Genomic DNA, 14,940 nt, shown 5'->3' on the forward strand with positions numbered 1-14,940 from the left:
ATCTATCTATCTATCGCTCTATCTATATATGTATATCTGTCTGTCTATATGTCTGTCTTTCTATATGTCTGTCTATCTATCTATCTATCCATCTATCTATCTATATGTATATCTGTCTGTCTATATGTCTGTCTATCTATCTATCTATCTATCTATCTATCTATCTATCTATCTATCTATCTATCTATCTATCTATCTGTCCGTCCGTCCGTCCGTCCGTCTGTCTATCTATCTATCCATCTATCTATATGTATATCTGTCTGTCTTTCTATCTATCTATCTATCTATCTATCTATCTATCTATCTATATGTGTATCTATCTATCCATCTATCTGGGCCCTATTTTGACGATCTGAAACGCAAGTATCAAACGCAAAACACAAGTATCTTTGTGGGCGGGTCTCGGACGCAAATCTAAAATGTGTTGGTCTGAAGTCGCTTCATTACTCATAGGTGTGGTTTGGGAGTAACGTGAAATAAACCAATCAGAGCGTCATCTCACATTCCCTTTAAGAGCAGGCGCGCTTGTTCCATGGCGGATTGCTATTATAACGGCGGATTTGCCAGGAGCGGTTCACAGCCGAGGAGACCGACGTTCTCGTCAGGGCCGTAAAACACAGAGAAGTGACATTGGGGATGGAGAAACACACCCAGATTAGCTTCGGTTAAACAGGCGTATGATAATTTGGGTAAATGTGTAAGCTAGATTTATGCCTATTTTTTCATATCTTCATGGACACACCAATGATTTCCCTCGTGTGGTAATATTTTTCCTTGTAATAATGTATGATTTGCAAAAATGAAAACTGCTGCATCTGTGTGTAGATGAGAGAAGCAAAGTGTGTGTGTGTTGTGCTCACGCTACATTATGGCCAAGCATGCGCCCTTAAAACAGCATCTGAATAACATGTGCAATGCGCCACTGACTTTAGACGAGGTTTCTCCTGGTCAGTGGAGGAATTATTTTCTGAAACTGCAAAATAGCACCAGGGAACGTTTGCACCAGAACACGCCTCCTCTTTTCCCTGAACCGCCCCCGGGAGCGCAAGTTCATTCCCTAATTTACCGACGTGCGTCTGTGGAGGGAAGAGTCTGCTGTGCGTGGGTGCAAAATAAGAATGATACATGCGTCGTGTACAAAGTCAATTGCGCTGGGTGCGAGTTAGAGCCCCATGTCTGTCTGTCTGTCTGTCTGTCTGTCTGTCTGTCTGTCTGTCTGTCTATTTATCAGTCTGTCTGTCTGTCTATTTATCAGTCTGTCTGTCTGTCTATCTATCTGTCTGTCTGTCTGTCTAAATGTCTATCTGTTTATATGTCTGTTTATCTGTCTGTCTATGTGTCTATCTTTCCATCCATCTATCCATCTGTCTGTCTGTCTGTCTGTCTGTTAAAACACTTTTTTTAACAAACATTGGACAAATGTATGTATGTTTCAATGAGTAATCATGTTAAATATTAATACTGACCAAAATAATCTCAGTAGTGACCGTATAGCCCTAGTAAACACACCTTGTGTGTCAGGAGCAGCACACACACACTGATCTCAGGTCCACAGACAGGGGGCGCCAGAGTTCAGCACACACACACACAGGATGTGGACACACTTGCAGAGCGAATGAAGGAGAGCAGAAAATAAGAGAGTAAAGTGATCAGGTTTGAAACATGGCGCTGAGAGCCGCTCTGCTGAAGAGCATCTGGTACGCCTTCACGTCCCTGGACACCGAAGACAGCGGCAAAGTGTCCAAATCACAGCTCAAGGTGAGACAGGTGTGTGTGTGTGTGTGTGTGTGTGAGAGAGAGAGAGAGAGAGACAGGTGTTTGACTGTGCATGTATGTGTGTGTGTGTGTGTCTGTTGTGGACTTGCCAAACCATAGTATCTCCAGAAGTGTACTAAATCTCACTTTAGTGATGTCGTCAGAGTAAAAAGTGATGGATAAAGTGAATAATTCAATTGTATGGATGTAATATTTACTGTACTTATAATATCACCTTTCTGTATTATATGCAAATGTTGTGTACGGTAGTGTTTTCAAGTGCGCACTTAATGTTTCCACTCAGTACATCAGAGTATGTGGCTGTAAAGTGACTGAAGTTTTGGTCTATAGTTCAGTATCATGACTAATCCTCGTTGAGATATCTGGAGTGTGTGAAACTGCTGTTCTAGTTAATCTGACTCACACTCTGTGGCTTAGACAGATTGGTATCAAACAAAAGCTGCAGTCAGACTCTCTCTCTCTCTCTCTCTCTCTGTGTGTGTGTGTGTGTGTGTGTGTGTGTGTGTGTGTGCACAGGTTTTGTCTCATAACCTTCACAGTGTGTTGCGGATTCCTCACGATCCGGCGGCCCTCGAGAGACACTTCAGCGACGATGACGACGGTCCCGTATCCAGTCAGGGGTACATGCCTTACCTCAACCAGTTCATACTGGACAAGGTACCGAAACACACACTCGTTCAACACTCATGAGACTTGAGTTACGATACGATTCACTGAACGACCAACTTTGTCTCGGATGTTTATCCTAAAATTAGTCTATTAAGTGTTTAGGGCTATAAAAACAGTGTGGAGAAACACACACACACACACACACACACACACACACACACACACACTCAAAGAGCCTCATTCAACACTCGTGACCAGTGTTGGGGAAAGTTGCTTGCAGAAGTAATGCATTACAATATTGCGTTACTCCCTTAAGAAGTAACTAATTGCATCACTTAGTGATGCGTTACGTTACTTTTGCTTTACTTTTTTCCACCTGGGCTGGGCTTGTTTTTTTATAAACAAAAAAGTTATATTTTTAGTTAAATTTTAAAGACCCTTTCACACCAAAAGTGCAATAATAATCCTCTGGCCGAAGGAAATGTAGATTCACGTGTGTACAGTAGAGGTAGAGTACAGTAGTGTACAGTAGAGGTAGAGCACAGTAGAGAGAGTACAGTAGAGTACAGTAGAGATAGAGTACAGTAGAGGTAGAGTACAGTAGTGTACAGTAGAGATAGAGTACGATAGAGATAGAGTACAGTGGTGTACAGTAGAGGTAGAGTACAGTAGTGTACAGTAGAGGTAGAGCACAGTAGAGATAGAGTACAGTGGTGTACAGTAGAGGTAGAGTACAGTAGTGTACAGTAGAGGTAGAGCACAGTAGTGTACAGTAGAGATAGTGTACAGTAGAGATGAGTACAGTGGTGGACAGTAGAGATAGAGTACAGTAGAGTACAGTAGTGTACAGTAGAGATAGAGTACAGTGGTGTACAGTAGAGATAGAGTACAGTAGAGTACAGTAGTGTACAGTAGAGGTAGAGCACAGTAGTGTACAGTAGAGATAGAGTACAGTAGTGTACAGTAGAGATGAGTACAGTGGTGTACAGTAGAGATAGAGTACAGTAGAGTACAGTAGAGATAGAGTACAGTAGAGTACAGTGGTGTACAGTAGAGGTAGAGCACAGTAGTGTACAGTAGAGATAGAGTACAGTAGTGTACAGTAGAGATAGAGTACAGTGGTGTACAGTAGAGATAGAGTGCAGTAGAGTACAGTAGTGTACAGTAGAGGTAGAGCACAGTAGTGTACAGTAGAGATAGAGTACAGTAGTGTACAGTAGAGATGAGTACAGTAGTGTACAGTAGAGATGAGTACAGTAGTGTACAGTAGAGATAGAGTACAGTGGTGTACAGTAGAGATAGAGTACAGTAGAGTACAGTAGTGTACAGTAGAGGTAGAGCACAGTAGTGTACAGTAGAGATAGAGTACAGTAGTGTACAGTAGAGATAGAGTACAGTGGTGTACAGTAGAGATAGAGTGCAGTAGAGTACAGTAGTGTACAGTAGAGGTAGAGCACAGTAGTGTACAGTAGAGATAGAGTACAGTAGTGTACAGTAGAGATGAGTACAGTAGTGTACAGTAGAGATGAGTACAGTAGTGTACAGTAGAGGTAGAGCACAGTAGTGTACAGTAGAGATGAGTACAGTAGAGATGGAGTACAGTAGTGTACAGTAGAGATGAGTACAGTAGTGTACAGTAGAGATAGCATACATTGGAGTACAATAGTGTACAGTACAGTGGAGTACAGTAGTGTACAGTAGAGATAGAGTACAGTAGTGTACAGCACAGTGGAGTACAGTAGTGTACAGTAGAGATAGAGTACAGTAGTGTACAGTAGAGATAGAGTACAGTAGAGTACAGCAGTGTACAGTAGAGATAGAGTACAGTAGTGTACAGTAGAGATAGAGTACAGTAGAGTACAGCCGTGTACAGTAGAGATAGAGTACAGTGGTGTACAGTGCAGTGGAGTACAGTAGTGTACAGTAGAGATAGAGTGCAGTGGTGTACAGTAGAGATAGAGTACAGTAGTGTACAGTAGAGATAGAGTACAGTAGTGTACAGTAGAGGTAGAGCACAGTAGTGTACAGTAGAGATAGAGTACAGTAGTGTACAGTAGAGATGAGTACAGTGGTGTACAGTAGAGATAGAGTACAGTAGAGTACAGTAGTGTACAGTAGAGATAGAGTACAGTGGTGTACAGTAGAGATAGAGTACAGTAGTGTACAGTAGAGGTAGAGCACAGTAGTGTACAGTAGAGATAGAGTACAGTAGTGTACAGTAGAGATGAGTACAGTGGTGTACAGTAGAGATAGAGTACAGTAGAGTACAGTAGAGATAGAGTACAGTAGTGTACAGTAGAGATAGAGTACAGTGGTGTACAGTAGAGATAGAGTGCAGTAGAGTACAGTAGTGTACAGTAGAGGTAGAGCACAGTAGTGTACAGTAGAGATAGAGTACAGTAGTGTACAGTAGAGATGAGTACAGTAGTGTACAGTAGAGATGAGTACAGTAGTGTACAGTAGAGATGAGTACAGTAGTGTACAGTAGAGATAGCATACATTAGAGTACAATAGTGTACAGTACAGTGGAGTACAGTAGTGTACAGTAGAGATAGAGTACAGTAGTGTACAGCACAGTGGAGTACAGTAGTGTACAGTAGAGATAGAGTACAGTAGTGTACAGTAGAGATAGAGTACAGTAGAGTACAGCAGTGTACAGTAGAGATAGAGTACAGTAGTGTACAGTAGAGATAGAGTACAGTAGAGTACAGCCGTGTACAGTAGAGATAGAGTACAGTGGTGTACAGTGCAGTGGAGTACAGTAGTGTACAGTAGAGATAGAGTGCAGTGGTGTACAGTAGAGATAGAGTACAGTAGTGTACAGTAGAGATGGAGTACAGTAGAGATAGAGTACAGTGGTGTACAGTAGAGATAGAGTACAGTGGTGTACAGTAGAGATAGAGTACAGTGGTGTACAGTAGAGATAGAGTACAGTGGTGTACAGTAGAGATAGAGTACAGTGGTGTACAGTAGAGATAGAGTACAGTAGTGCACAGTAGAGATAGACTACAGTAGTGTACGCTATTAGACGTCTTTTAAACGCAAAATTGCTTGCTGGGATGGGATGGAAACATTGCTTTATTCGCAAGTGTTTTACTCGATGTTCCAATTTAAATTTGCAACTTTGTATAGAAACATAGCGAAACTCATTGATTTTTCTGAGAAAATAATTCAGATGGTGTTGCGTTTGCTGTGTGGTCAGGTGACGGAGGGGACGTTCGTTAAAGAAGAAGTCGATGAGCTTTGCTGGACTCTGTGTTCCAAGAAAAACTACCGTCCCGACACGCTCCGGGTTCTGACCAATCAGGACGCTCTCCGGCTCTGGTGTCTCTTCAACTTTCTGGCGGACGACAAATACCCTCTCGCTCTCGTGCCGGAGGAGGTGAGCTGATACACGTCTCCAACTCCAACCGAACACAGATCCATCATTAGCTGGTCCAGGGTGGTCTTCTTCGCTGCTAAACCACCTTGGTCCAGCAACAAACCAGCTAGCATATTTCAAAAACCAGCTTGACCACCGTAACATCAGCATGAAATCAAAAACAATTCGATTTAGTGTTGAATTTTTTGCAAATTGAATCAACATTGATATTGTGACATTGTTTAAACTTTTTATTTTGATACAGATCTTGATCAAATTTCACCATTGATTTATAAGTATTTTATGCACAAACATTTCTAATACACTACATAGTTCTATATTTTTTTTACACACACACACACACACACACACACACACACACACACACTCACTCACTCACTCACTCACTCACTCACACACACACACACACACACACACACACACACACACACACACACACACACAGACTTATATAGTTTTGATTTAAATATAGTTATGTATTTATTTACGTTTGAATACATTTAAAATATATATAAAAAATCATATATATTTATGTAAATGAGCTCATATAGATGCAAAAAATATAAAAAAATAAAAAAATATAAAAACAATTACCTCATGTACTGTATACGTATTTTGTTATCCTTTTTACAACCATTTAGCATTAAACGTTTCAATGTTATTAAAAGTTTTTCAGTGTTAAAATTTAAATGTAAATATAAACCCATGTTTCATATATATTTATATTTACAAAAAAAGTATTTAACAATTTTTTACCTTTTTACAACCATTTAGCGTTAAATGTTGTTTCACTGTTTTTTTAAATAATTTTTTAATAATGATGTTATAATGTAAATATAATTATATATTTATTTTAGTGCTGTCTAATCGACTAATCACGATTAATCACATCTAACATAAACGTTGTGTATACATATACTGCATATATATATATATGCACACACATATTATATTTTCAAACTTTCATGTTAGATGCGATTAATCGCGATTAATCGATAAGAGAGCACTAATTTATTTATATTTATTACATGGCTTGGCTGAATTCCAATATAGGATGCGGTCTGTTATTTCTTTATAACAGACCGCTGCGAAGTATAACAGACCGTTGCCATGAAAAACAGAGCGTTGCTATGGACGCGGAACGGACTATTTTCTTTAGCGGAAGCAATACAATCGTTTTTAAATCAATAACCCCTTTTTAAATCAATAATTCGCGGCAAATTATTTATTTATTTTGTAGGTAGCCATGTAATAAGCGGGATAATGTATAGTGAGCCGGTTGTTATAGTGAATAACAACCCCTTCAGGCTGATTCAAGATCCCTCCGCTTCGCGTCGGGATCCCGTTCAGCCTGTCGGGGTTGTTATTCACTATAACAACCGGCTCACTATACATTATCCCTTACATATGTATGTGTGTGTATTATATAAACACAAAATTTGATGTTTGTGCAATTAATCGCGATTAATCGATTTGACAGCACTAAAAAATATACATTAAAATAAAAAAGTATTTAGTTAACATTGTTAGGCTTTTAACAACCATTCAGCGTTAGATGTTGTTTCAATGTTTTGTAAACGTTTTTCATTATTAAACATGGTTTGAATGGGGACGTGTTTTGCTAATGCCTCATGGCATTGACTCTGGGATGTTTGTGGTGTGACCCGGTCAGGCGGACTACCTGCTGAGGAAGGTGAGCAGTGTGATGACGGTGGAGCTGAGCTGTGTGGAGCTGGAGGAGCTGCAGTCGCGCGACGCCCTGAGCGTCTGGGAGTTCCTGGAGCTGGTGAACGCGGCGGCCGCTAGCCGAGACGCCGACGCCGAGAGCCTGTCCATGGCCGTGGAGAAGGTGTATCGAGAGATGGTGGGGAACGTGCTGAAAGAGGTGCGCTGATGTCACTTCCTGTCTGATGTGGAAGAATGGGTACCGAAACCCGGTGCCAAAAGGGGCTCTGCAAAATAGAGCAAAAAAAGGCAACATCAGGGGCTTTCGCTCTGGAGGAACCTTCTCATAGTTCCTAGAACTGTTGGTGGAAGTTTCCGGATTTTGGCGTGTTCGCACCGCAGGAACTAGGAACGATTTTAGTTCTAGGAACTCCTTTTGGAGGAACTAATTTACTCCTACTTCAGAGTCGGTCTAAACCAGCACTATAGGAACTACAGTGACGGTAGTGTTCTCTGATTGGCCGAACGCACGCGAAACACCAGCGCCGCCATTTAAACACACAGATTATAGCCTATATATTTACTCCAGAAACTAACTCTGCGAACATGTAAAACAGGGATAGATGAAGCTCTTAATCTTTACGCTGAGGAGAAAATTCATCACAACTTTGAAACCAAGAGTTAGGACACATTCCTTGTACATTCCCTGGCAATGAAAGCTGCGTGTGGTTTCAGGGTTACCTGTGGAAGAAGGGACACCTGCGCAGGAACTGGACCGAGCGCTGGTTCTGCCTGAAGCCCGGATCCCTCTCGTACTACGCCAGCGAGGACGGGAAGGAGTGTAAGGGTGTCATCGAGATGGACCAGAACTGCTGTGTGGAGGTACGGCCAGTGCGTAATTCATAAATTATTAATTGCCGGATGCAAAATCAGCACTGTGACCGACACTCAAGTTTTCCCGGAACATAAAAAGACGTCATAAACTTGACGGCACGAGCATCATTCACAAGTTTCTGTACAGCCTAGTGTGTTATTCTGTCACGTATATGTGACCCTGGACCCTTGGACCTTTTTTAAATTGAGATTTATATATTATCTAAAAGCTGAATAAATAAGATTTCCATTGATGTATGGTTTGTTAGGATAGGACAATATTTGGCTGAGATACAACTATTGTAAATCTGGAATCTGAGGCTGCAAAAAAATCGAAACATTGAGAAAATCTCCTTTAAAGTTGTTCATTTATGTTGGCGATTGTGCAGCATTCACTCACAGAAATACATGTTTTATATATTTAAGGTAGGAACTTTACAAAATATCTTCATGGATCATGATCTTTACTTAATATCCTAATGATTTTTGGCATAAAAGAAAAATCAATCATTTTGACCCATACAATGTATTGTTGGCTATTGCCACAGATATACCCGTGCGACTCGAGACTGGTTTTGTGGTCCAGGGTCACAAATATCTACGTTGAGACCAAGAATCATTCAGTTGATCAGTGATATTCTCGTACCACGTTGTTCCCTTTTCCATTACATCGATTTCTGATTCTAACTTATCTAACTCCCGTTGCTCATGTCTCCTTCTATCCTGATTATTATTAGCAGTTTCATCTTCGGGATCTCGTGAGCGTCGAGTCTGAGGAGGCGGGGCGGGAGAAACAACGATCTCCGATATTTTGAATTTGATTGCAGTACCTATTTCAACCACTAGTCATTCTTACAGACTGCACCTTTAAGAAAGCTGATCAAAAATATATTTGCACGATTGTGCGCACACTGACGCGGAGCCAGCGCTTTCCATTAATTCCTATGGAAGTTGAGCTTTACGCTCACGCACGAGAACTGAACTGAACTAAAAACGCTTCACTTCACGTCAGTGTGCACGCACCGTCACCATGTACTAATGCACTTGTTTATGCCAGTTCATTTAAAAACAATGCCTGAAACGCAAAAGTCCAAAATCTGACATTTCCCGGGACCGGATCCGTTTCCCACGAGCGTGTTTCCCCGTCTGACGCCACGCCTCGACTGTGATTGACAGGTGCTGTCGGACCGGGACGGGAAGAGATGCATGTTCTGTGTGAAGACGCTCAACAAGACCTTCGAGATCAGCGCGCCGGACTCCAGACAGAGACAGGAGTGGATCACAGGTGCGAAAATCATTCTCTCAATATCTAAACATCCTAAGTACACTTTTCATCAGATATCAAATCTTAATTACACTATATATATATATATATATATATATATATATATATATATATATATATAATAATTATTAATGAATAATTCACTAGAAAATTGGAAGAAATATTACATAAAAATTCTCAATAAGTATTTAGTTTTGTTTGCAAGTTAAAAGATGCAATATAATATCAAATATATTTTACATGTTATTTTTTTATTAAACATTTGTCAATATTATATATATTGTACAATGTATATTATTGTATCATTTAAATTAATTATATATTAGTCAAAAGACCAAATAATACAAATTAAATGAATATTTAAAATAAAAAAATGGCAACAGTTGAATGAAAAATGAAAACATATATATATATATATATATTATTAGAAAAATATTTACTTAACTTGGTTTTAATTTATTTGGTTTTCATTTTTTTATTTTATTTTTTTATTAAATGATTAATGATTAAAATCATTATTTTATAAATAATTTACTCGCTTTCTTTGAAAAAATAGAAAATGGAACAAAAATTGTTTTTTCACTTTTTATTGTTTTCCAGTAAAAATATGTAAGTGTCCTATGTACAGTATATATATATATGAGTTCACTCTCTCTCTCCGTCAGCGATGGCGACGGCTCAGCGCTTGTCTGCGTCCGGCCAGTCGTCTCTCCACGAGGAGCTGAAGGCTCGGCGCCGGGATCAGCGTGAGGAGCGAGAGAGGAGGCGTGTGCTGCGGGTGGAGGAGACCCGGCGTCTGCAGGAGCTTCAGGAGGAGCGCGAGGAGCAGCGGGTGGAGCTGAAGCTGCTGAAGGAGGCGCAGATGCAGACACGGGTCTCTCAGAAGGAGGAGGAGAAGAGGAGGAGCAGACAGCAGGAGGAGCTGCAGAGCACCCTGGAGAAGCAGCTCATTCAGGCGCAGGAGGTACACACACGCATCACACTCTACTCTCACATAAAGGACTGGTCATTTTATAAATATCGCAAAAATAAGATAAATAAACGAAAAAAAAAAAAAAAAAGGTTTGTTTATCTTATTTTTGTGATATTTATAAAATGACTAGTCCTTAGTAAAATAGTAAAATGTTAAATGTAGTAGTAAAATGACCCATAGTAAAATGATGAAGTATGGCAGGGCGACGCAACGTCTCAGTACCTCTTCAGGGAACCGAGGTTACAGTCTTAACCGAGGCGTACCCTATCAAGGGAACTAGGTTGTAAACCCGACGAGTGTGTGCGGAAAGGACCAGCCCGCCTCAACACACACCTCTTGTAGGGATACCCCTAATACAAGGCTACAAATCTGCCATACTCCTCCTGCTCCAACGCTCCACGGAGGAAACTGGTTTGTTTGGGCCCCCTCGAGGCCAAACCCACACTTAATTAGTAATTCATTACATTTATATAATGCTTTTCTCGGCACTCAAAGCGCTTTACATAGAAGGGGTGAATCTCCTCAACCACCATGCGACGGCAGCCATAGTGCGCCAGAACGCCCACCACACACTAGCTTACTGGTGGAGAGGAGACAGCGTGATGAAGCCAATAGGATATATGGATGATTAGGAGGCCATGATGGACAGATGGACCAAAACAAATTTGGCCAGGATGACTCTTCTTACACCCCTACTCTTTCGAAGAACATCCTTTTTTTTTTTTTATGACCACAGAGAGTCAGGACCTCGGTTTAACGTCTCATCCGAAGGATGGATATAACTCACTTCCATAACTCTGTTCTCCAGAACTCCCGGGAGTAGAAGAATCAGGGAAACCATGTACAGCCACGTCTGCAACTCCACATGAGCGCCACTGCCTCGGGGTGGAGTCTCCCGCCCCTGGGCCTCAGCCGCTGCCACGACAGGGTGTGTGCTCCCTGAATCTGGTGCCCAGGGATGTAGAGCCTGAGCCATCATCACCAGGTGATTAAGTGCCAGGTGAGATGATGACCCGTCCACGGACACCGAGCGACCATCCATGATCGCTCCTGTTGTGGAAATAATTCTATTCGAAAAGTGAGGAGGAAGGAGACAAATACAAAAACCTTTGAAAGGTCAAAGTATCAAGATCTTTTATTTCTTGCAAGAAATTGGCAGTTCACATACAGAGAATGTCTGTCATGAGAAGAGCCAAGCTACTTCCAGTTGGCATCATTATATACCCTTAACACATCCTGGGTCCGTTGCATCCAGTCTTGTTTACCTTAAAAGGAAACATCTTGGTTCAAGACCCCCCCTGTCTCACATAAATTTATCTAGACAGCACAATACCTACGTCTGCAAAAGTTCCTGTTTTTAAGCTACTTGGTTTTCACACATTCTGCCTATCGCTATTTTGATCGAAGCTGCTCAAATCTACGCACATGCTTTTCACACTTCAAGTACAATAGGTCACTTGAAGTGCACATTGTCTCTTTGTTACTTAGTCTTCTAACCCAGAACATTTTGTTCCCGCAAGCTTGTCTTCACTTATGCATTTCTAAAAACTTGGTTACATATCTTCAATAATGTATTTTTAGCTTATATGATTATATTTCTTTAACTGCTTCACGAGTACAAATACATGTTCAAATGTAAAATTTCCCTTACAATCCACCCCATGTTCATTTTCAAAGAACATACACACAAAATTTGACATTTACTTCTCCATAATCATAGTAATTTACATCAAGTAAATTTTTCCCATGGCTACTTCATTTCTTAGTCAAACGCATGTTCGCTCTCATTCTCATATTCTTCAGTCTCGGGCACTGTGGCATCCGCCTCAGGTTCCCTACGTATCATTGTGACGTACTCTCCTGTAGTTATTCTAACCATCGTGGTAGACACTGTTCTAGCAGTGATTGTAGAGATACAATTTATCAAACATGGGATCATCAAAATCAAAATCAAAATCAAACATGCTATCGGCATAACAGTACTTATTACCCATTTAGTCCACCCCTGGAGGCCAGAAAACCAAGCATCCAGAGAAGATGACATTTCTGGTGGAGTGGCCACAGCCAGTTTCATGTGCTCTATTATGTCTGTTACATTTTGATAGACGTCAGGCAGATTGAAGCAACAGGAAGTCCCTAACATTTTGCACACGCCCCCTCGCTCTGACGTGAGGATGTCGAGCACGATACGATGTTGTACGACTGCCTGTCTGACGCCTCTAAGTTCATAATTCAGTTGTCCTAAAGCATCTTCAGTTTCGTTAGCTAAGCGTAATACTTGCCAGGCTAAGCCATTTATTTTTAACAAGCTGGCAGCAGTACCTGCCCCACCAAGGAAAGACCATCCGGTCATCGATATTCTACTTGTCCAAGGATTCCAAAGTTTGGTACCTTGAAACATTATCGGTATCTTTTCATCAGCTAAGCTTCTCTTTGATCTCATAGAAGTTTGCTTATAGTCGTCATTTTCTTTATTTACATAAACGTCCGTTCCAATATCTAAAAGTCCTGGATAACAGCACCCCATCCAGTTCTTAGGAAGGGAATGGAAAGCAGTTTGACCGCAGACCCATACTGTTCCAGCTGTAGTTTCTCTTAGATCATCGTCGTTACCTGGACACGCAATAAACACACCATCTGATGTTATATATTTGTTATTATGCATTGTTATCGTAGTTTTGCAATGGGATGTACCTGTCATTACTGCCCCTCTTTGGAACTCTAATTTGCATAAACATACGTCGCCTAATTGCGGTTTTACTGCCCATACATTGTCAAAGTCTTTGGTGCTGTGTTCTGATGGATTCTGACACGCAACCCCCTTTCGAGACATTGATTTGTTTTCGTCAGTGTTTACTCCATTCAGTAATTTCCACATAGCACACGGAATTAATCCTTTTAATTCTCCTAGATTAGTTGATCTTAACGGATGAACCCTCCAGGTCCTATCCATTCTCAGACACCACCAACATGATTGATTAATTTCCAAAGCTTGTCGTTGAAGTAAACTTAACATACATGCTCTATTGCCCCCACATTGTATTCTGCTATGTGCAATAGTCGTGTCTTCATGATGCAAATTAAACTGTCTTTCTAATTCAGCATCTTCTTCTTCAGGTATGCTAGAATGAGTTATCAGTTCAGACAAGCTATGGGTTTCCGTTGGTGGATCTACCATTGTAATGTCTATTGGAACATAAGTGTCAGTACCTGCTGTCCACCATGCACAGAAAAATTTTCCTTCCCACTGAGTTGCACCATCGTTTCCTGTTGACAGAGTGACTTTCAATTTAATTTTACGGTTTTCAGTGATTTCTTCGAATTCAATAAGACCTGAAATCATCTTTCTGACTTGACTATTAGGTGATTTATAGTCTGCTCTCGTCATTAAACCATCAAGCATAGCATCTTTATTACCCCCGTATACATCTAGCCATTCACATGGTTCTTTACAAAAATACATGGCTTTGCCCCATTTGCTCAAGCTGGTGGGATTATACCCAGGTCCTGCTGCTGAAATAGGATCACATATTATAATCAGTTTACTTTCTTTCCCCTTTGTCATTTGTACCTGTATACTACCATCCTGTGCTAGACCTATGGTCAGACTAGTTAAGAGGATAAGATTTAGTAGCATATTCCCACAATTTACAACCTTGCCAGGCAAGAAAATGTTGTTGTGAAAAAGATATGAGTCCCTTTTCTCTATCTATTGTTGGTCTCAGGGCAGGTCTGGTGGCTATTAATAGACAAGTCACTCCAATGCCCTCACCATCAAAACTCCACAAAGTTCTTGACTCAGTTCTAATGATTCCTAGAATGGCTGAATCGTCTTCAATTAAAGATTCGTCCTCCCTCCAGAGATGATAGTGTTTGAATTGGAAACTTACAGGATGACAAGCCGCACCCTTTAGTTTGTAACCTGTTAGGTACTCGTGGGCTGTATATGGAATTCTTCTTCCGTTGCAGCTACCGCATGAGCTGATGCCTGGGATTCGTCCTCCGTTGCAGCTACCGCATGAGCTGATACCTGGGATTCTTCTTCCGCTGCAGCTACCGCAGGAGCTGGCACTTTCCGACAGTGCGTCCCGTGAATCCACGGAGCCCTCTCCTCGACTTTCACTGCAGTGTGAGTTGTCAGCAAAACTTGAAATGGTCCCTGCCACCGTTTTGCTCTCCAGTGTTTCCGCCTCAGATCCTTTATCAGCACGAAATCACCTGGTCTGATGCTGTGCAGGGCTGTCTCAGCCGGTTCTGGAGCCGCTGCCTGTACCTGTTTTGAGATATCACAGAACACCTTATCCAGTTCAACACAATATTGCAACATGTCATGTTCACAAAGAGTGGTGTCAGGCAGTGGTCTAGGTTTGTGTGGTT

At 41.1% G+C, this 14,940-nt stretch overlaps 1 protein-coding gene across 1 annotated transcript in view; it reads left to right on the top strand.

Moving 5' to 3' along the window:
• The first annotated feature begins 1,528 nt into the window (after window positions 1–1,528).
• def6b (DEF6 guanine nucleotide exchange factor b) overlaps window positions 1,529–14,940 on the top strand; it is a 29,699-nt gene continuing 16,287 nt past the window's right edge. The window contains exons 1-7 of the mRNA XM_081384711.1: window positions 1,529–1,758; window positions 2,293–2,433; window positions 5,588–5,767; window positions 7,440–7,652; window positions 8,168–8,314; window positions 9,482–9,590; window positions 10,256–10,554. Of these exons, the coding sequence (XP_081240837.1) occupies window positions 1,663–1,758; window positions 2,293–2,433; window positions 5,588–5,767; window positions 7,440–7,652; window positions 8,168–8,314; window positions 9,482–9,590; window positions 10,256–10,554 (1,185 nt within the window). The 5' untranslated portion in view covers window positions 1,529–1,662. The remainder of the gene's footprint in view (window positions 1,759–2,292; window positions 2,434–5,587; window positions 5,768–7,439; window positions 7,653–8,167; window positions 8,315–9,481; window positions 9,591–10,255; window positions 10,555–14,940) is intronic.

Source organism: Scardinius erythrophthalmus, assembly GCF_964197995.2.
Source record: "Scardinius erythrophthalmus genome assembly, chromosome: 14".
Lineage (NCBI taxonomy): Eukaryota > Metazoa > Chordata > Actinopteri > Cypriniformes > Leuciscidae > Scardinius > Scardinius erythrophthalmus.